At 38.9% G+C, this 22163-nt stretch overlaps 4 protein-coding genes and 1 long non-coding RNA gene across 5 annotated transcripts; 1 reads left to right on the forward strand and 4 right to left on the reverse strand.

Moving 5' to 3' along the window:
* The first annotated feature begins 221 nt into the window (after positions 1-221).
* Positions 222-10433, forward strand: LOC116301969 (phospholipid phosphatase 5). The gene is made up of 8 exons (XM_031711140.2): positions 222-325; positions 780-885; positions 2290-2377; positions 3092-3155; positions 4810-4934; positions 6349-6519; positions 7701-7724; positions 8477-10433. The coding sequence occupies exons 1-8, from the start codon at positions 237-239 to the stop codon at positions 8665-8667; spliced, it is 858 nt and encodes a 285-aa protein (XP_031567000.2). The 5' UTR covers positions 222-236; the 3' UTR covers positions 8668-10433.
* LOC116301967 (steryl-sulfatase) lies at positions 10384-14619 on the reverse strand. The gene is made up of 3 exons (XM_031711139.2): positions 14225-14619; positions 12595-13293; positions 10384-11745 (listed from the first exon to the last, which is right to left on the reverse strand). Exons 1-3 carry the CDS (start codon positions 14601-14603, stop codon positions 11099-11101), a joined length of 1725 nt encoding a protein of 574 aa, XP_031566999.2. The 5' UTR covers positions 14604-14619; the 3' UTR covers positions 10384-11098.
* A 1086-nt stretch (positions 14620-15705) lies between these two features.
* Positions 15706-20326, reverse strand: LOC148911640 (ornithine decarboxylase-like). Its single transcript, XM_089029190.1, has 4 exons — positions 20111-20326; positions 19050-19241; positions 16922-17040; positions 15706-15920 (listed from the first exon to the last, which is right to left on the reverse strand). The coding sequence occupies exons 1-4, from the start codon at positions 20324-20326 to the stop codon at positions 15854-15856; spliced, it is 594 nt and encodes a 197-aa protein (XP_088885316.1). The 3' UTR covers positions 15706-15853.
* LOC148911641 (uncharacterized) lies at positions 17160-17544 on the reverse strand. Its single transcript, XR_016119588.1, has 2 exons — positions 17318-17544; positions 17160-17224 (listed from the first exon to the last, which is right to left on the reverse strand). It is a non-coding gene; the product is annotated as an uncharacterized LOC148911641 (long non-coding RNA).
* A 44-nt stretch (positions 20327-20370) lies between the features above and the next one.
* LOC148911642 (uncharacterized) lies at positions 20371-22122 on the reverse strand. The gene is made up of 2 exons (XM_089028689.1): positions 20811-22122; positions 20371-20501 (listed from the first exon to the last, which is right to left on the reverse strand). Exon 1 carries the CDS (start codon positions 22079-22081, stop codon positions 21182-21184), a length of 900 nt encoding a protein of 299 aa, XP_088884815.1. The 5' UTR covers positions 22082-22122; the 3' UTR covers positions 20371-20501; positions 20811-21181.
* Positions 22123-22163: the final 41 nt, after the last annotated feature.

Here is a 22163-nt window from a genome sequence, read left to right on the forward strand (position 1 = left end):
AAGTCTAACTTTGAAAATTAACATTTAGTCTCTATTTTACTAGTACTTATGGCGATTTATTATTACAATGATATTTTCAAAGGATTAAGAAAAGCAATTTGTGAATTTTTTCTAATTATCTCGTAAAAAATTGGCAAAGCGTTTGTTACAAGGGAGGGGAGGGTAAAAGAAAAATACAATATATCCCGTCCAGAGAGGGGTCAAGTCGTCACGAGAAGTCGTACAAAAATTTCAAAATGGCCGGCTGCAACGTGAAGTTAAAAGGCAATAGTGTAAACTTAATCGTGGAAATAGCTGTTCGTGTGGTCTTATTTATAATATTTCTGTAAGTTCTGTTTTTTCTCTTTAATTTTCTTTCTATTTTGAACTAATTTAATTGTTTTTAACGTTGAAAATTAATTTACAAGGCACTTGAATGTTTAATCAGCGTGAACGTGGGTAGCGTAACGTGGCTAATTCAATCAAAATTTTGTTTAGTTTTAAAACTAAAACCTTTAATTTGAAAATGAAATGATTATTTTTATTCGTAGGTATTATTTCTTTCTTTCTTCGGACTGTATTTGAGTCTAGTGTATACTTTTGCTCAAATTTTACCCGCTTGTTTTTGTAGTACAATTTTTATCTTTTGTGGTAGAAAACAATTTTCTCCAGTTTTTCTAGGAATGTCTTCTTATTTACCACTTTTTTGGTCATCTAGCTGAATAAGTAAGAGAACATACCACGGAATTCTGGTCTATCTTGGGTACAAACACCACTTTTATTTTTTCAAAATATTTCAGAATACTTGAAGATGCCAAGCCTTTTATACGAGTCATTCATGATGAGGAAATGTGGCTGTACAAGAATCCAAGGTCTGAAGACACTATACCTACCCATGCAATGTTTGTAAGTATCTGAATGCCCCCTCTAAAATTGTTGATATAAATTGTGGTGTACCCCAAGGTTCGGTCCTTGGTCCGCTTCTCTACTTGTTGTACACGTCACCACTAGCTGATATTCTCCGTCGTCACAAAATGTCCTTCCATTTCTTCGCTGATGACACCCAATTATTTATGCCTTTCAGTTGCAATGATGATATTTCTACTGACTTAACTATAAAAAGAATTGAAGCCTGTCTCTGTGAAATAAATGACTGGATGACTGAAAATAAACTTAAACTTAACAAAGAAAAAACTAAACTCCTTATCTTGTCCTCGAAGTATAATCCTCATCTGTCTACTCCTCTTCTACACTTTGGCGATCAGGTTATCAAACCATCCTGTAATGAAAGAAATATTGGCGTAATCTTTGATTCTGTGATGTCAATGGTTCCTCATGTTAATAATATCTGTAAGACGTCGTTCTATCATTTGCGTAACATTGCTCGTATTCGTAAATTTATCTCCGTCCATACTACTGAAAGACTTGTCCATGCTTTTGTGACATCCAGGCTTGATAATTGTAATTCTCTTCTATATGGTTTACCTAATGCTCAAATTGATAAATTACAATATGTTTTGAACTCTGCTGCTCGTCTTGTAACTCTCTCCAAGAAGTATAATCACATCACTCCTGTCCTTTGTTCTCTGCATTGGCTTCCTGTGAAACATCGCATCAATTTCAAGATTCTACTCCTCACTTTCAAAGCACTTCATGGTCTGGCTCCTGTCTACTTGTCTGATCTCATAACTGTGTATAAACCTAAAAGAACTCTCCGCTCATCCAAGGAACTGCTTCTTGTTACTTGTCCGTACAATCTTAAATCTTATGGTTATCGTTGTTTTTCTGTGTCTGCTCCTGTTCTATGGAATTCACTACCGTCTCCTCTTAGAAACACTTCATGTCTAAAAACTTTTAAGAAAGACCTTAAGACTCATTTGTTTAAACTAGCTTTTGAATTATAATTTATATATATTTTACAGCGCTTAGAGCCGACTTGTATAGGCGCTATATAAATCATATTATATTATTATTAAAATGACTTTAAAAGAAAATGTGTAGTTCCAGAAATTATCCCACCCCCCCCCCAGAGGAATTTTTCTTCCAAACCCCTACCCCCAGAAATATTTCTAATTTTCTTCCAAACAAACTCTGCAAATTTTGCTCTTTCTCTGAACCCCCTCCCCCCCCCCCCCCCCCCCGTACCCCTTGGAAATTCCAAATTCCTTTTTGGGGCGGGGGGGGGGGAGATATGGATAATTTTTTGAACTATACAATACTAAGCATGAAGTCTGGTTCAAGAGAATAAAATTATTTGAAAGTAATATAAAATATGCTAAAAAAAACTTACCAATTCATGTGTTTTTCCAGAGTATTGCAATAATCTTACCTACCATTGTAATATGTGTGTTAACAACACTGAGAAAGGATAAAGTGGATGCAAGAGAAGCATTATTAGGTGAGGAATCATTTAATATTTATTTGAGGACTATCTAGACTTGAACTCTGCTGGCTACTCATCTTTGGGCCTCCTGTGTATAATATTATAATAATATTTTGGGCTCCCTGTGGAAAAGTTGGCGGGATTTTAAAAGAATTAAAAATAGACCTTACAGCCATTCTCAATCACAAGCGCCACTCTAGTGATTGTTTCTGTATGCGATGAAGAAGCTTTTGGTGGACATCAATCAAGGCGTTTCCATGACATTCTGTAGGCACATACCTTTATAGCTTTGTGTTTTCCGACAATGTTATGGAAACGCCATGTGATTGATGTCCACCAAAACCTTCTGCGTCACGACAGAAGCAATCGCTAGAGGGCGTGTGTGATTGAGAATGGCTGTGACCCTAATGACGTAACATAATATCAAAAATACCACAATCCTTTTTATATATATTCAAATAAGCAAAAATTAGCATAACAAAAAATCCTACTGAAATAGGATTCTGGAAGTGTAGGTATAAAACGTCATCATGCTTGAGATCTATTCTATTCTCTTCAATACTATACCACAGGGTTCCCAACTTGGAGTAGTATTCAGAGCTATAGGTGACTGGTTAACCTAATTCTAGAATGACGTTAAGAGCATTTAAAAAAACATTGTTGGTGACATAATTTATAATTACTGTAATACTGAACATATTTGCATATTAATTTAAGTTTTTTTCCAAGGTCTGTCTTTAAGCCTTGCACTAAGTGGAGTGATAACAAACACTACGAAGATCATGGTTGGAAGGTATGTTATGTGGCTACACTGGTGTATACACCTTTTTCAGAAATCGTTGTCGGGTTCAAAAAAAGGTCATATCATCAAAGCTAAGACCGAAGGGGAGCATGGGAAGACAAACAATTATGCAAATTTCATGCGTATTGCAGTTTTCCCTTCCTGTGCACATTTTATGCATCATGGCTTTGGCATGTTGTTAATCTAGGTTGCTCTACTGTGCATTTTTACATGTCTATATGCAAATATAATACACATTTTGGAGTACCCAAAATCCTTTTCGGTTCTAGCTTCGATGATATGACCTTCCTGAACCCGACTAGGTTTTTTCAATTAGGTGTATACCACTAGGGCAATAAATAATGGCAGGTCCTCAGACAATGTCCGGCCAGAACTGAAACTTGTCAGGTCAAATCTTTGCCTTGTAGGTTCTTTTGACCAGTAATGTTGAGCCAGAAATGAGGTATGACTGGGCATCCGCTAGTTGCCCCCCAGTCAACTGCTTGTTTGTCCCCCAGTCAACTCCAAAAAGTCACGTGATTGATAGTAAGCAATAAGTCAGTAGCACTGACTGAAGTTTCACACTCAAATGAAACCATTTTTATGGCTAGAAGCCATTTCAATGTTAGTCCATGTTGTGAGGTGTACATGCTGTAAGTCAGTATCATAGATTATAATCCCTACTTCTATAATAACCATTCCTCTAGGAATCTAATTTTTCTCCATTAAGATGCTACTGAGATAAATTGGTTGTGACTAAAATGGATTGCAAGTGACTAGGCCTCAGTCAGTGACTGGATCTTGATTCACAAAAAATGTATTTTTGAATTTTCACCTTTTGAAAGGCCATGGATAATCTTAATGTATAAAAAAAACATGCCCAACTTCTAAATTTTATTTTCCTCTTCTAAATGCTCAAATTTTTAGCGTTTTTCAATTTTGTAGATGGAATGGACTGGACTTCGGTTGGCTGTATTGTACGGATCATAGACGTTTTTTTAAGCCAAATTTGAGGTTTAACTCATGGTCTTTAATTTTATATTCAAAACTAGTGATTCTAGTTTGAAATTGTGCAAAAAATGCAACAAAAAAATTTTTTTTTAATTTTTTTGATTATGGCACTGGTTTAACTCCTGCTGTCAAAGCCAGTCATCAGCAAAGGTTTTCAAAGGACTGTATGCATAATGTGCCTATAGGTGAATCTGTCGATCGATACAGATTTTTACAACCAATTTTTCTCTGGATCTTGATTCACAAAAAAATATATTTTTGAATTTTCACCTTTTGAATGGCCATGAATAATCTTAATGTATAGTAAAAACATGCCCAACTTCTAAAACTTGTTTTCCTCTTCTAATTACTCAAATTTTGAGTGTTTTTTAGTTTTGGAAAATCAGGAACCGTGGGTAGATGGAATGGACTGGACTTCGGTTGGCTGGATCCTATGGATCGTAGACATTTTTCTACACCGAATTTGCAGATTTTACCCCATGATTTTTATTTCATATTCATAACTAGTGATTCTTTTCCAAAATTTTTCAAAATCTGGTACCCAGAGCATGCACTTCTTTTGGTCTCACTTGAAGAATGAGGAGTCTGGCATAATCCATTTCTTGGCGCATGCACAGTTTACTGGAAGTTATTTTTCTTCCTTCATTCATTCTAGACCAAGACCAGATTATTTTTGGAGATGCTATCCTAATGGAGTACCAACCAAAGACTTGCAGTGTGATGGTGACCCAGATGTTATTCTGGAAGGAAGAAAGAGCTTTCCAAGTGGACATTCTTCATGTTAGTTGGAATTCAATAGATCTAATGCACAATTCCCTCAAATATTAGGGACTTTTAGGAATCAACAAGCGTTGAGGAAGATGATTTGAGCAAATTTCTCCTGTGTAAACTGTTGTACATGGTGTTACTATTCTCTTTGCACCAACTGACAGTAACAACAAGGACAACAGCATGTGTCAATATCCAAGGGTGGATCCAGCCAAAATTTTAGGGGGGGCTAATTGAGTTTAGGGGGGGTGCTAATTGAGTTTCTTCCGTCAACACAACGGAAAACAATAAAAAAAGCATCTTATTCTTCAGTTCTGTTTTGTTTTGTTTTTCTGCTGAAGGGGGGCTTCAGCCCACCTTTGCCCCCCTCCCCCCTGGATCCTCCCTTGATACACATGTCAATATCCTGGCGTAGCCATCCTCGAATCAATCTTTTTGGTTCTTTAAGGTTCCTATTTCTTTGTTTAATAGTTATTAATGCTTGAGTTGGATGAAGCTCAATTAAATTACCTTATTCTCAAGGGAATGACAATTGTATGTGGTGTGAAATGGGGAAACAATACTTCCTAATTGTTTGGGTCTCATCTTATAAATAATTGAATAAGCTTTCATTGTTATGTTAAACGGAAAAAAGATCTTGGCCCAGCTCTACAAAGAGTAAATAGTGCTATGCGATGGATAAATCTTATCCAGTGGATAAATATGTTATATAACTCTGCATCAACTATCCACTTAATAAGGATTTATCCTTTTAATAGCGCTATTCACCCTTTGTACAACCAGGCCTTATCATAGTTTTCAATTTTGGATTTATTACACTTCCTTGCTAAGTCTACACATGTCCCGGGGGGGGACTCTCTCAAAAAGTGGGTAGGGGGGCTCAACAGACCTTTTATGGTTGGGAATGAGACCATGTACCTTTTAGGGTCTCCAGCTGACTCCCAGCTGACCTTTTAGGGTCAGATTTGTTCATTTTGAAAAATATCAAACGTCATACAAGAATATAATGGTTGGAAACGTTGTCGTTTTCAATGTGGTTGTACCTTTTAAGGTCTGAAATCAGTATCTCAGTTAATTTATACATACCTTTTAGGGTCATTTTTAAAACCGTCCGTCGAGCCCCCCTACCCACTTTTAAAGAGAGTCGTCCCCCCCCTGTTACACATGTACAGATAGCAGCAGCAACCATTCTCATTTCTCTAATACATCAAAGTTCTTCTATGCATACTATCTAATTAATAAGATTTAACAAACTTCTGGAGATTTTGCATGTTATGTCCTCTTATTTACCATGATGTACTCACAAGACATAGCTGAGTATGTAGCCATAGTGTGTCTTATTTACCATGGCTTGCAACCTATCATAAAGCAAGAAAATTTACATTTGTGGTATAAATGATTATTTGTTATATTTCCTTCTTTTCAGGGGCATTCAGTGGGCTGGCCTACTTATCTCTGTATTTATGTGGCAAGCTTCATTGTTTCCATGGTCATGGCAGAGGTCAAGGATGGAGGCTTTGTGTTTCGCTTACACCTTTTCTAAGTGCATTAGCCATTGCACTGACAAGATATTCAGATTATAAACACCACTGGCAAGGTAACAGACCTCTTCGGCTCTGACGTAATATTTTCCCATTTCAGACCACATGTCATTCCCAGAGTATCATTTCTTTGTTTAAGGTTTGAGCGCAGTTGCACATGAGAAGACACATGAATATGGATACAGCTCAAACAAAGAATCTTATTCTCAAGGGAATGACACGTGGTCTGAAATGGGAAAACATTACCCCAAGCCGAAGAGGTCTATATTTATAGTGAAATATTAAAAGGAATATAAAATGCGTTCACATGTCTCTGTACTGTGATATAAACACGCAGGGTACTGTAGAGCTCGAGAGAAGCAAGCTTAGGAATACGAGGCATAGCCAAGAGTTTCTCTTGCTTCTTGAGTGCTTTACAGCTCACATAGTGTTTGTCTCACAGTACAGAGACATAGGCTGGCATTTTTTATTGCTTTTATAAAATATTTTTTAACAATTATTTTGTGCAAGCATGTCACTGTCCTATATGATATAAACACAGTAGCCAGCCAATCAGCTTGGGCATTAAATATTTTATGAAGCAAAATAAGATGTATGTGCAAGTCTCTGTGCTGTAATATAAACACACTGGAAGCTGTACAACATGTCAGGGAAGCAATTAAGCTAAGGAACATAAGGGTTGTAGTTGAGTGCTTGACAGATCCTAGAGTGTACAAATGGCCATTTTATATTCATTTGTTCTATGAAATTTTACTTTCATTGATAATTTTGCATTTGGTATGAGTCTCCAAAACAAACAAAATAGCCAGCTAATCGATGTCAGTATTACTTCTCAAGCCTTATATATAATAATTAATTATAAAAACATGCGTAATAGGTAAATTACAAGCCTTGTGTAAAGCGGCTGAAAAATAGGGCCTATGGGCCTTTCACAACTTCAAGCCATGTAAATTAAATGAGCCAGCTCAACTAGAAACCATGGACAGCTGTTTCGGCCTGTATTGGGCCTCGTCAGCACAGTGTATCTAGTTAGCTGGTACATGTAGAATCCATCCCACACAGCTTACTACCTCATCTCTCCTATAATAATTGATAGCCAGGCAGAGATGAAAATAAAAATAAAATAGCTTAGTTATCATGTCAAGAATTTTGGATCCTCATTTTTTAATCACTTTTTTCTCCAAGTTTCTTGTTCTTGTAAGCTTAGCAATATTAATATTTTACTTTTTTCTTTCAGACATCACAATTGGTTCTTTTCTAGGTGAGTTATTCGTACTAGGCTCTATAAACGACTTTCTCAATTCATTTTTTTCTTCTGATAACCTTTTTTAATGAAACCTGACAACGTAGAACTTGCAAAAGGAAATTTTTTGTACTCATAAATTTTAATGTTCAAACTTCAAATTTTGCTTAGAGCTTTAGTTTATGTTTTCAAAAACTTAAGGAAAATTTTTTCAATTCTGTAAGAGGAAACTATTTCAAACAAATTTTAAGAATTTTTACGAATTCCCTCTTACAGAATTTTTTCTTTTTTTGTTAAAAAGATTACAATACAAAGTTTAAATATTCCAGTTTTTAAAGAAATTCACCATTTGGTTCCTGAGTTAAGATTTTTTAAATGAACATTTTTGATGGCATACCAAGGGTTCTGATGTTGTCATAGCAACATCTTACATCATTTTTTTCATGTTCATTGTGATCTTTGGTTTATGGTCTTTGCCTTTCCTGGTTTACTTGCTGTCAAATTATAGCCATATTAATTTTTTTTAGTTCATAATAAATTATTGTGAGTGTATGTGAAGGCACAAAACACTTTCCAGCCTCCTTAAGAACAGGTTTGAGGACGAAATTGCACTGTGCTACATCACCTTAAAAACTATTTTTTGATATGTAACAGGCTTTTGATGTTTCCTCACAGCACCTTGAAAAAAATTATTATTTCATTACTATATATATTTTTTATTAATATTCTAATGAACGATCCAATGATAATATCATTTGTGTTACACGTAGGTATTGGTATTGCTGTAATATGCTATCGTCAGTACTATCCAGCAATTAACAAACCCCACTGTGACTTACCTTACTCTGCCTTCGCCCCCCTCAAACACATCGACGAACAAGATGGGCATCCTGTTCTACCGCTCCTTGCATCTGATGCCAATAAGAGCAACTTCCATCCAGCCATCACTAAACATTTATGACAGGAATTTAGATTCGCTGAATTACCAGAGAAATTTTAGCTGTGAACAGGTAGTTATAATAAGGTTAGTAATTAAAACAGTGTATGCCATAGTTGATTGAATGCGATAAGTATTATTGTCCATAAATCGACTCATTAGAATGGAAGCTATTATGTTTTGTGTCTAAAGGAGCAGGCGAAGCTCAGTTGGTTAGTTTAAGGCTTTTTGGAGCTTGAGGTTCACAGTTCGATCCTCATGATCTCCACATCTGTTAAGACTTCTCTCTAATCTGTGTAGCTTCAGCTTTGAATACTCTTAAAACAGAGCACTGATGGACAGAGAGGGTAAAGTGCGCACCGTCGGCTTCCATTGATAGCAGTTGAATTTCAACTGAAGGAACTACCGACGTTAGATATAGGTACTTTTACCTTTACCTTTTTGTCAGTGAGTTTGCATCCGATTGGCTAATTTGCCTAACTTCAAAATCAACAAATAATTATATTGAAATATATATGACTTCAGTGTGACCTTAATAACTGCTCTTGGCAAATGTTGCTTGACTGTAGAAATTTAAAATATCACAAATTGCGGGGGTTCGATCATCTGATAAAAGGCTTTGAATCTCAATATCTGCTCCAAATGGTGGTCGAACACAGACCACCATGTGCTGTCAGCCAGGAGGAAAATATCTATTGAAAAGCAAAAGGAACTCAACTGATGACCATTCTGACACATAAGACCATGTCAAGTGAAACCCAGCAATACCAAAATGAACAAATTATTCTAAAATATTTAATATATTATGATGACTATGTCTGTAATATATTGTACATGTCATCAAGTAACATTTATCTATTGTTGGCAAGCAAATTCAAGTCTTACAAAGACATAAGAAACTAATTAATACTGATGCCAAAGTCAAATTATATAATGCCTATTTCTTACCTCATTTAGATTATTGTTCTATTGTATGGCATCATTGCGGGAGAGGTAATTCAACCAAATTAGAAAAACTTAATGAACGCGCTTTGCGTTTTATTTATAATGATCATAAAAGCACATATGAGGAATTATTGTTGCGTATTAATCATCCTACTTTGTATAATAGGAGAATGCACAATATTTTAATATTAGTATTTAAGGCTCTGCACAGACTGGTTCCTGAATATATTTCTAAGTTATTTACACTACGTAATTGTAGCATTAATTTACGGGGTGATAACATTCTTATAGTACCTAGAGTAAACACCACTAGTTATGGTCTTCATTCCTTGGCTTATCAGGGTAGTAAGTTATGGAATTCTCTTCCAAACAACATGAGATTGTTGCACGAATTAAGTAAATTTAAATCGGAAATTTCCAAAGTCAAATTTGATATTGACTGTTGTACCTTTTGTAGAGGATAATTCTATTTTAATTTTATTTTACATATATACATATATTTATTTCATTGTTTACATCCATATTTTTATATTAGCATCATGTAATTTTAATTTTTAGTTTAGGTTATTTATAACTTGGAGATATTAGCATGTACTTGCTATCTTGTAATTCAAGTATAAATAAAGTTATTGTATTGTATTGTATTGTATTGTTTGTCAGAGGAAAGTCAAAGTTATGTTTATCTAACTGGACGTATAGAAATGGGAAAATGGGGAAAATATGAAATTATTATATGCCATTAAATTTTATTAAATAATAATATAGTTTATAAGTATAATTTTAAAATGAACTAATGAACTTCAATTGTTGTTTTATTCTAAATTAAAGTGGATTATTGATATAAATATTGTAAAGTTTTCATTCAAAAGTAATTTTTTCTTTAACTCATTTTAAATCTCAATAAACTTATATAATAAATCTATCACATGCACAATTTCTAAAAACTAAAAGTTATGGATCCACTAGATCTCTTTAGGTTGTGCATAATGTTTCATTTCAGACCATATGCGTCATTTTCTTTTGAGAATAAGATTCTTCGTTTGAAGTGTATCCATATTCATATGTCTTCTCATATGCAACCATTAAACGAAGAAATACTATTCTAGGGAATGACACATGGTTTGAAATGGAAAACATTATACCGAATATCCACAATATTAATAATATTATTTATCAATCCCAACCAAGGCCACCCAGAAAAATTTTCATACGAATTAGTCAATCACGATTGAGTAGTATTTAAAAAATAGAATTTGCATAAATTTGTAAGCTCTATAGGTTAACCCTTTCACTACTAGAGCGGCCAAAAGCAGCCAGCGCAAAGACATTTTTGTTTTTCAATTACCCGTCCCCTAGGACATTTCTATGTATTGAAACAAGTGGGATTCTATCAACTGCTTTGATGTGTGTTATAAGGCCTCAATATCTACTGAGCAAATGTTTTTCATTTTAATATTGAGAAATAAAAACACCCTAATTATGTTCCAGGAAGAGCCTGTGTTGGACCCTTTTAGCCTCTAGTAGTCAAAGGGTTAGTTTGTGTTGTATTCTCAATGCAAGAACAAAATGGGTAGTTACAGCAAGGCTGCATCCGTGAAAGATACCAAAATGTATTCAAATCAAGTTGGTTTGGTACATCATCAACATGATCCTGATGCTCCTTCACAGCAGCTATGATCTTCTCCATAACATCCCTGTACTGGGTTGCCTGTGGATTCAAGGGGTGGCTCTCTGAGGGATCTGAGGTGATGTCAAAAAGTAAGGGAGTTTCATGACGGATGATGCCATGGTTGTAACAATCATGGCACATACCATTGCAGCCTTCAGTTCCTTCAATCCATTTCGGAGTTGTGAAATGAGCCTTCCATGTTGTCTCACCATGCCTTGGTCTGTATCGCACGGCATGGACCTCCTTAGCGCAGTAATGAAACATAAACTCATGCGGGGAGTATTTCTCCTGTCGTAGTAGCAGAGGCATAACATTTTTGCCATCAATTATTCGGTCCTGAGGGACTGATGACCCTGTGATGTCAATGATTGTTGGAAAGATGTCAAAGCTGTTAGTCGGTTCAGTAATATTGATTCCAGGTGGGATGTGAGAAGGCCATGAGACAATGGTTGGTACTCTGATTCCTCCTTCCCAACTCTGACCCTTTCCTGCGATTTAGAAGCAATCAGAAAATTAGTGCTGAGCCTAAGTCTGAACTATGAAAAAAAGATTCTAACTACATTTCTCTGCTAGCAGAGTCTCCCTCGTTGGCAATTCTTGCCAAATATCACCAATGACGGAGACTCTACTAGGAGGGAACATTAAAACGTCTAATGTTGAACTTCAACATTTCTTTGCTACCAATGAAAGCGGATGCTGCACACCCCTTTATCTAAAAACAGTCCCCTTCACAGTTCCCTGCATCATCTTGAAAGGTAACTGAGCCTGTGTATTGAAGCGAGAATGGCAGTGAGCTTGCAATGATAGGGACCTGTTAACAAGGTGTTAAAAAAAGGAATCTATCATTGCAAGGTCTAATTTTGATGCACAGGCTCAGTTACCTTTCAAGATAGCGCAAGGAACAGTGACGGGGCACGGCTACTTTTCAAGATGGCGCAGGGAACAGTGAAGAGGACTATTAGTGTTACCTGAATTCAAAATCGGCTATATTTCCTTTATGTGGCCTGTAAAGACACACCCCACTTTTTGCCTAAATTTCAGTCCCCTTCGCGCTTTTTTAGTCTTATGCATACTAATCTACTCTATATACCTTCAAGTCTAAGCCACCCTTCCACTTTTTTAGGTGCCCCGTGGTGCTCCTTGCATGGGGCAAGAGACAATACTGTAGCTTGGAAAGCAGTAACTCAACAATGCTATACTTGAGTTAAAACTCTGGATTGCACGCATTGTTTGAACGTCCAACCCTTACTACTATAGGGGTACCTCTGGCCTGATGATTTGCATCTACGGGTCTTTCTAAGGGCCAAGGGGAACAGTCATGACTGTAAGCCACTCACCTCCTTTATAAATGCCCTTCCATCCACCATGGTATTCCCCTCCGCTGCTCTCCTCTAAATGTGGCCCATGGTCGGACGTAAAGTACACGAAGGTGTCATTCTTCACGCCAAGCCTCTCCAGTGCATTCATAATCTCACCGACGCTCCAATCCATCTCTTCCACGTTGTCACCGTACTGCCCGTGCACGCTGTGACCTTCAAATCTCTTACTGGTGAATAACGAAGTGTGGACTTTGACATACGACATGAATAGGAGAAAAGGCTTTGATTTGTGGTCTTCGACGAACTGAACAGCATCATGAGTCAGCCTTAATGTTAGGTTTTCAAAGACTACTGGCTGTTCGACTACTTCATAGTCGCGCATCAAGAAACAAACAAAGTGTCTTCTCAACTTCAGCGCGAATAAAAAACTTCCATAAATAGATACACATAGAATAATTATAAAGACTGCCGAACGCTTGGATAACAGACCTCCAAGACAACACACGACAGCAGAGACTCCAACTAAGATTAATGTATAGCACAAATTCCGCTGGAGGTTTGGGAAAATTAGTTCAAAAATGAAGTGCCCAGCCTTGCATTCGCGTACGTTGGTAAGGGGAAGACCGTAGAAGTGTTGGAATCCTTGACGCATTGGATGAAAGTGATAGTCGTCTGAAGTGTGGAGGTTCAACCCCAAGTGCCACTTGCCTACCAATCCTGTTGGAAATAATTAATACCAGTAAAGAAAAGACGGGAGCTGTGACTAGAACATTAGGGGGATGATGATAAAGGAAAAGTTGTGGAGATGCAAGACAAAACAAGTTGTACAGCTCTAATGGTGAGTGAGCTTGGCATTATATATTGTATTTATTGATCTTATTCAGTTTTCTTATATTATTGGATCTTTACTCATCCCTCGACGTATGGGCTGACCAAAGTCAGGGCACGACTAACTCACAGATGGAACCCTGAAACAACCTCTGGGCTGATCTAAGTCAGGGCATGGCTAACTCACAAATCAAACCCTGAAACGACCTCTGGGCTGATCTAAGTCAGGACATGGCTAACTCACAGATAAAACCCTGAAACAACCTCTGGGCTGATCTAAGTCAGGGCATGGCTAACTCACAGATCAAACCCTAAAACAACCTCGGGGCTGATCTAAGTCAGGACTGGCTAACTCACAGATCAAACCCTGAAACAACCTCGGGGCTGATCTAAGTCAGGGCATGTCTAACTCACAGATAGAACCCTGAAACAACCTCGGGGCTGATCTAAGTCAGGGCATGGCAAATTCACAGATGGAATTCAAATTTAGTTTATCAAAATCAGGTAGTACTCCATTTCTACCCTCTGGGGTCTCGAGTTCAATTTCTGGATTCGGCGTCACATGTGAGTAGAGGTTGTTGTTTCTCTCCCTAAGTAGGGGAGTGAGCGTTGCGTGACGACACTGGAGACTGCGTAGGAGAAGGCTTTTTCTCTGGTTTTCCTTCCTCTGCAAAAACTAACAAGCTAAATTCCAATTCGACCTGTGAGTTAGCCAAGCCCTGACTTTTATCAGCCTAATGGTTGTTTCGGGGAATGTTAATATTTAAAAGATCGACGGACAAGCTGGATGAAAATCATTATAATATCAACCTAAGATTACCAGTAGCATAGCCAGCATCTTGCAGCACCTCAGCAAACGTTGTCTCATTCTGTGGCAGCCCACCAGGTACGGACAAAAACAGGAACATCCTGGTTCTATCAGGATTAGCGGCCAAACCACTCCTGATTGCATACCGACCCGTTAGAAATGCTGCCCGACTCGGAGTACACACGGATTCAGGAGCTAAATTATGAGTCAGTCTCGCCCCTTCTCTAGCCAGTTTATCAATATTAGGTGTCTTAATAGTGTCATTTCCAAAGCACCCGATATCTCCTATGCCAAGGTCATCCACTAGAAAGATTACAATGTTTGATTGTGCGGTACTAATGGTACTGACCAAGAGCAATTGCAAGATAACCAAAAAATCCATTGTGTGCATTGTAATGCGAGCAAGTCGATTGTAGTTTGACCCTAAGTATTTGATGATTATTCGTCATCGTGACAGTTACGGTAATGTCACGCAACACAGGGACAATCATGGAATTTAAGGTCTCTCATAATAGTTTTCTTACACGCAAACCAGCTGCATTAAAAAGAAAAACTAGTTTATTTTGCCTTTGCTCGAAAATTGTTTTTAAGCGCGATGAATAAAGTCGCTTGGAGTACAAAAAACTATTTCGTGTTGAGAAACATTAATAATGCAATAGTGAGGCATGTCACTTGGCAATCAAGGGTTGCATATCGGTAGCATCTCGTGGGAATACAGTCACTTGATTTGGATTGATCTGTGAGTTAGCCATGCCCTGCATGACTTAGATGTTTCAGTTGTTTCAGGGTTGGATCTGTGAGTTAGTCATTCCCTGACTTAGATCAGCCCAGAGGTTGTTTCAGGGTTTGATCTGTGAGTTAGTCATGCCCTGACTTAGATCAGCCCAGAGGTCGTTTCAGGGCTTGATCTGTGAGTTAGCTGTGCCCTGACTTAGATCAGCCCAGAGGTTGTTTTAGGTTTTGATCTGTGAGTTAGTAGCCATGAAGGGGCGGATCCAGGGTGGTAATAGGGGTACTAGTCACCCCCCTTTTCCCCGAATTCCCGGTAAAACCTTTCTAATAGTCACCCCCTTCTAAAATTCCTGGATTCGCCCCTGCCATGCCCTGACTTAGATCAGCCCAGTCTGAGGTCGTTTGCATTTGAAGGTTCACGACTCTACTTAGGTGTGTGGATATTTTTTTCCGCGCGAGGGAAACAAAAGTAAAAATAGATACCCTTAGCATCGTGTTCACCGCTAACCACCGACCGCTAGGAATGAGACCCCGAAAAACGCCCGCAAACACGGAGAAACACTCGGCATCAATGAAATTTAATATGGCCACTCTTCCAATGACAATTTCGTTATGATGCTTTGATAAATGTCGAAAGTTTGAAGGAAAACGCCTGACGTTGAACTGCAGTTTGAGGTTTGCGGGACTATTAAGAACGTCTTGCTAAAGGTCTCTAATATTATTGTTAGTACAGTTCTAAATTAATATAAAAGCCATGGAAATTTGTTTTTCGTGTTTTATGTGAATTTGGCACTAATTTCGACAAAAAAACGTTACAAACTGAAATAAAAATTTATAGTTGATATCTTCTCAGTCGCACTTTTAGGTCCTGGATGCGCGTGGATCGTAGGTTAATGGACTGCTGCTAGATCAGTTGTCGAGCGAAAAGTCAAAAACCTCGAGATCAAAGTCTTCCATGTGTTTCTTAACTTTTTCCCTGGAGAGGAAAAGAAAAGGATGGTGAGGAAAATGAAAATATTAACATAATTAGGTAGCATGGAGCTTGGAAAGGAAAAGAATAGAAAAGAACGAACGAACGAACGAACGAATGGGTGAGTAAATGAATGAATGAATGATAAACATTTGAGAGTAAAAAAAAAAAAAAAAAAAAAAAAGAAAGGTAAGAAAGAATGAGCGAAGGAAAAACGGCAATAAATTTGGAGAGGGCGATTTAACGTTACTTGGATCTCATATTCCATGGACCTTTATCACACGGTGGCCATGTTTATTCTCATGAAAATAAAAACCTTTGTTTCCCCAGCATAACTTAATTCTCAAGCGCTAGAGTTTGAGGCTGGAATCTATTGTTCAATCCAACATGGCTGCCGCGTCAATAAGGCCCATAGCACCAAAATTTATAAATCTTTCTCCTTCGCAGTTCCCTGCGTCATATCTTGAAAGGTTGCCGTGCCTGTGCATCGAAGAGCGAACGGCGGTAACCTTGCACTGATAGGACCTTTTTTACACTAGCGTAGGGAGGGGGAAGGGGGGTACATGCCCTTCCTCACCCCACCCCCCCCCCCTATAAAAAATTGCGCTCGACACAAAAATGTATGTAATTCATACGGGTTTCCTGTGGATTTGGGGGAGAATCATGCATGCCCCCTCCCCCTCCCCCTCCCCCTCCCCTCCCCCCTCCCCCTCCCCTCCCCCCCCTCCCCCTCCCCCCTCCCCCTCCCCCCTCCCCCTCCCCCCCTCCCCCCTCCCCCCTCCCCCTCCCCTCCCCCCCTCCCTCCCCCTCCCCCTCCCCCTCCCCCCTCCCCCTCCCCTCCCCCCTCCCCTCCCCCTCCCCCCCTCCCCCCTCCCCATAATCAGGACCTCGCTACGCCCCCTGTGTCTCTATCATTATATCAAGGTCACTGTCGTCCTCTTTTCGATGCACAGGCACGGTTGCCTTTCAAGATGGCGCAGGGAACTGTCAAGAAAGCTGTTCCTCACCATGTTTTCCGTGTGACGTAGTAATAGGTGTAGTGAGTCGGGAAACCGTTGAAGCGAGTCGAGACGGAACGCGTATAGGCACCCATGTTCTCGAAATACATCCAGTCACCAGGAGACAGCTGATGATATATAACATAATAGTATAATAAATACCAATACTTAATGTTAGAGATATCGGGGGAATGTCTATTTTACCACCATACGATACGCTTGTTAGAGCTAGTTGACAAATGTTCACTCGTATCTGTTTCAAGTTTAATTCGTGGATCAAGTTCAAACTGGTTCAAGCTAGTACAAGGTTCGCTAAAATGTAACAATAATTCCTAAATTAGCCTACATTTTTGGGGAAATATTTACACTTAAACAGTATATATGTTTAGAATTTATTGTACTTACATCTGGTGGCGAATCACGCATCTAAGTTAGTCTTCATGGCAAAATTATCGTTGGCTCGTAAGCACGTGCATGTCGTTTCATTAAGAATTAAGCGAGTGTCTTTTATTGCATAAGGCTAGATCAAGTTTCATTGCTATGTTTAATCATTAATTTCTGGTAAATCATGGGGTCAAGGAAATCGTAAGAAACAAACAAAACGAATAAATGTATGTAAAAGTTAACTATTCTCAACACTTAAGGAATATAAAACGCGCGCGGGTGTTACTGTACTGCAATATTAACACGCTGGAAACTGTAGAGCAAGAGAGAAGCAAGCTCTAAATCTCCCAGAGTGTTTATATAACTGTACAGAGACATAAGCAGCTAATGATTTTGTGCGAGCGTCTCTCTGTCCTCTGATATAAACACGGTAGCCAGCAAATCAGCGCGGGCCTTAAATATCAAATATTTTATAAAGCCTGACTAATAGAGTATTTTTAACAAAAGTGAATTTGATAAATAACGGAGAGAGATTTTTTTGTTTTGTTTTTGTTTTTCAAATTTTATCTCTGCAAGCAGCACAAATCGACAAAGGAGCGTGCGCGTGCAAGTGGGCGTGTGCGTTATAATATTTAACAATTATTCGCCGAGACGCGAGTCTTCGAGCGGCGAGGTAAATATTCCCCAATAATCACTGAACCTGAGGCCAATAATCGTTTTAGTATAAATACAGAGGTGATTCTTTCAAAAAAAGAAAAAAAAGAAGATAAAGGGCATTTTTTTCCGGTAACAGCAACAAAGCGGCTGACCGCTATTTTGGATTTTCTCTCGAGGTGATTATCGTGTAATAGTGTGAGTTTCTTGACCAATCAGCGCGCGAGACTTTCTATAATCACCTGCGTATTTTTACTAAAGCAGCATAAGACGTAAATCGTGACCAATGAGCGCGCAGGATTAATTATATTTGCTAATTGTAAAAATACTAAACATTAATATATACTCATAAACAATGTTGCTATTGATTTACAGATTAGGGGATGAAAAGAAGGACGGCCGTGTGATGTGAAGTATGGTCGCCTCGTTGGATGGAAGAAAAGTGCTATTATTTTGCGTCTATCATACAGGGAGTGTTCGCTCAATCTTCCTATCCAGAGGGTCATGATTAAAGTAATCCCCGTCTACAGGTGAGAGGCAGGCATTTTACCACCACGCCATCCTGACTCTATATGTTTAATGCGTTTCCCCTGGCTAAGAAAAGATTACAGTGCATACCATATATCCGTGAAAAAGTTAACTAACAAAATTGTACAAATTAGTGCAAAGTTTTGTAGGTCTACGGTCTACTGAGGTCTACTGAACTTACTAATTTGTGCAGTTTCTTACGAAGTTTTTTTAAGGATTTATGGTATGCACTTTATTGAAGAAATAGAAAACGCGCGCGCGTGCTGTGTGCAATTATAAAGCACGCGCAGGTTGGCAGAACACGAGAGAAATGTCGAGAAGCACGACGCGAAGCGAAGTCACTTCTCTAGTGTTATGCCAATCCCTAAGTGCTTTATGACTGCACACAGCACAGCAAGCAAGTTTTTTATTTCTTTTATAAAATACAAATTACGATAACCGTTATTTTAGATAGGAATGACGCTACTGAAAGTTCGCGCGCGTGCTGTGTGCTCTCATAAAGCACGCGCTTCCAACCAATCAGAACGCGGGATTAATAACAGTTATTTTTTTAATGTATTGTATCATATACCTTTGGTAGCATACAGTTTTTGTTGACGTAATCATGAGTACAGCAGCTTTGTCCCCAGATACTCGAGGGGTACGTCATGTTGTCATTGTGCTGCTTTAATGTCTTCGGTTTCTCGAACACGTCAAGGTCAGGATCAAGGTGCACTCTCAAAAACGAACCAAAAATTCCTTCGTCGATGTGATACATGTATCCCTAGGTAGAGAACGAAACATTTCTAAAAAAAAAAAACTATTCATAATTTCTGGGACTGAAATGCTTCTCCTAACAATGGGCTTCTATCTGCAAATATGATGACTCATAGACCCAGTATGGGAGATGGATGCTCCTAGTAATGGGCTCTTGATCTGCAAATATGATGAATCACAGAGCCATTATGGAAGATGGATGCTCCTAGTAATGGGCTCTTGATCTGAGAATATGATGAATCACAGACCAAGTATGTGAGATGGATGCTCCTAGTAATGGGCTCTTGATCTGAGAATATGATGACTCACAGACCAAGTATGGGAGATGGATGCTCCTAGTAATGGGCTCTTGATCTGAGAATATGATGACTCACAGACCAAGTATGGGAGATGGATGCTCCTAGTAATAGGCTCTTGATCTGCAAATATGCCGACTCACAGACCCATTATGGAAGATGGATGCTCCTAGTAATGGGCTCTTGATCTGAGAATATGATGAAAAACAGACCAAGTATGGGAGATGGATGCTCTTGGTAATGGCCTGTAGATCTGGGAATATGAGGACTCTCAGACCAAGTAAGGGAAAAGAATGCTACTAGTAATGGGCTCCTAATCTGGGAGTATGGTTGCTCGAAGAGATGGATGCTCCTAGTAATGGGAAGATGTTGGCTCACAGACACAGTGTGAGAGATAGATGCTCCTAGTAATGGGCTCCTGGTCTGCACATATGATGACTCACAGACCCAGTTTGGCAGATGGATGCTACTTATAGGCTTCTTGATCTGCAAATATGATGACTGACAGATCCAGTGTAAACGATATATACGATATATACTAGTAATGGGTTTATATTTCTTGTTCAGAATATCGTCTTACCGTTTCTGTGTCCTCTCCATTAAATGTCACTGGAGGACAATCAATGTCTTTTTCTTCCAGATGATGTTTCTTGATCTCTTTGACCGTGGTAACGTTTGCCACAAGCGTACACGATGTGATAGGAAAATACCTGCCTGGTTCAGCAATGATCTTCACCCCACTCCCTTCGGGAAAGTATTTGTCGAGTGCTGTGTTGACCACTTCGCAAATCTGCATTCATATATATTTTTTTAGAAAATTGTATTTGTAAATGCCGACACGGACGAATAATACGACGACTTTATCGCGCGTGAACGGGCTTACGAGTAATTGAGGAGATTTCGGGAATAATTTTACGGACAGCACTTGACGACGAATTGAAGTTTATTACAATCCAAGAACTTGTCGTAAACTAGAGTTAAATGATACAAAGGGCATAACTTAATTACTAAACTAGAAACCTGCATAACATTCCAATCATACCATTACGGAAATGCATGCTTAACAAAGAATGATAAAGAGAATCACAATAAACATAGAAAACTAACATAATATTCTAGCGTAGATGAATTACATTGAGAATAAAATACTATAAATGTAGCATAAACTTATAGGCCCTTAGGCGTAAAGTGATAACATATAATACACACCCATAGGTATAGTGGGCTTCCAATCATGCATTTTAAACTATAACTTATTATGAGAAACAAAGCGTACTTACATAACAGTCCCGCTTGCCGAGGTTAAGATATAGGTTATTGCTCCAACAAAGATAACTAAAAAACTACTCTAAACTCTTTGATCACGAATAGATGTGTTCTCGTCGACTTCATACACTAATACTAACGCTAAGTGGAATTGAGACGTGTTGTAACTAAGTGAAACGTTAAGGATATGACGTAACTAATAATAGATACAAAAATAAAGTGTTCGTGGGCGGGGCTGATAAGCCTTCCTTTACATGGCTCCCCTGAAATGTTTACATTTCACAATAGGGACATGCAATGTTCATTGTTCATAACGTTCTGACTAAACTATCTACGGGTACTTATCGTATGGCTCCTCGACGGGGAATTACCCGGTCTCAGCGTTCTAGTTACAGTCTTGTTTAAGGAGAACTACCAGTTTCTGGACAGGACGTTCCAAGCATCGAGGTTGGCTGATCCGCTTTCCTTTGCTGTCACGATCCCTTTCAGCGAGGGACACCTTTGCTGAGCGTACTCGTCCGTCATGACTCCGGTTAACGCACATAACACGACCTAGTAACCATAAACTGCGGGGCAGGTTTTCGTCTTTGATGATGACGATGTCGTTAACTTGCATTTCGCGACGGGGCCTTGTCCATTTTTGACGTGTTTGGAGTGAGAGGAGAAATTCTTTTCTCCACCTACTCCAGAACTCGTTGGCCAGGTGCTGGACACGCCTCCACCACTTTCTTGAATACTGATCTGCAGGCTGATACACACCAGGTGGGGCCATGAGTACTTTGGTCTTCATGGTCAGTAGTTGGCTTGGCGATAAGGGCTCGAGGGAGTCTGGATCATTCAAATTGTCCACTGTTAATGGTCGACAATTAACAATCGCTTCTACCTCGCACATGAAAGTCCGAAGTGACTCGTCATTCAGTTGCTCACTGTTGGCTTGTAGGATGGCTGATAACACGTTGCGAACCGTCCGTATCTGCCGCTCCCATACACCGCCCATGTGGCTTGCTGCAGGGACGTTCATCTTGAAGGTGAACCAGTCGCAGTTGTTCTTCATGAGCTGCTCTTTGACCTTTGACTGGTCCATTTCTGCTAGGGCTGCTGCGAGTTCGCGTCGTGCTCCCACGAAGTTAGTTCCTTGGTCGCATCTCAGCATTCTGACTGGACCTCTACGGCTTACGAATCGTCGGAAAGCATTGATAAAGGAATCGGTTTCCAGGGTGTTAGCTACTTCAAGGTGGACTGCTCTGGATGCAAGACACGTGAATAGAACGCCGTATCTTTTCATTTCTTTGCGCTTTTCCTTGATGATAAAGGGACCGAAATAGTCCACAGCACAGTTGGTAAATGGTGGTGCTGGCTCTAGACGA

Source organism: Actinia tenebrosa, unplaced genomic scaffold, assembly GCF_029948245.1.
Source record: "Actinia tenebrosa isolate PJP-AT-01 unplaced genomic scaffold, QUT_ActTen_1.0 PGA_scaffold13__45_contigs__length_12533684, whole genome shotgun sequence".
Classification (NCBI taxonomy): domain Eukaryota; kingdom Metazoa; phylum Cnidaria; class Anthozoa; order Actiniaria; family Actiniidae; genus Actinia; species Actinia tenebrosa.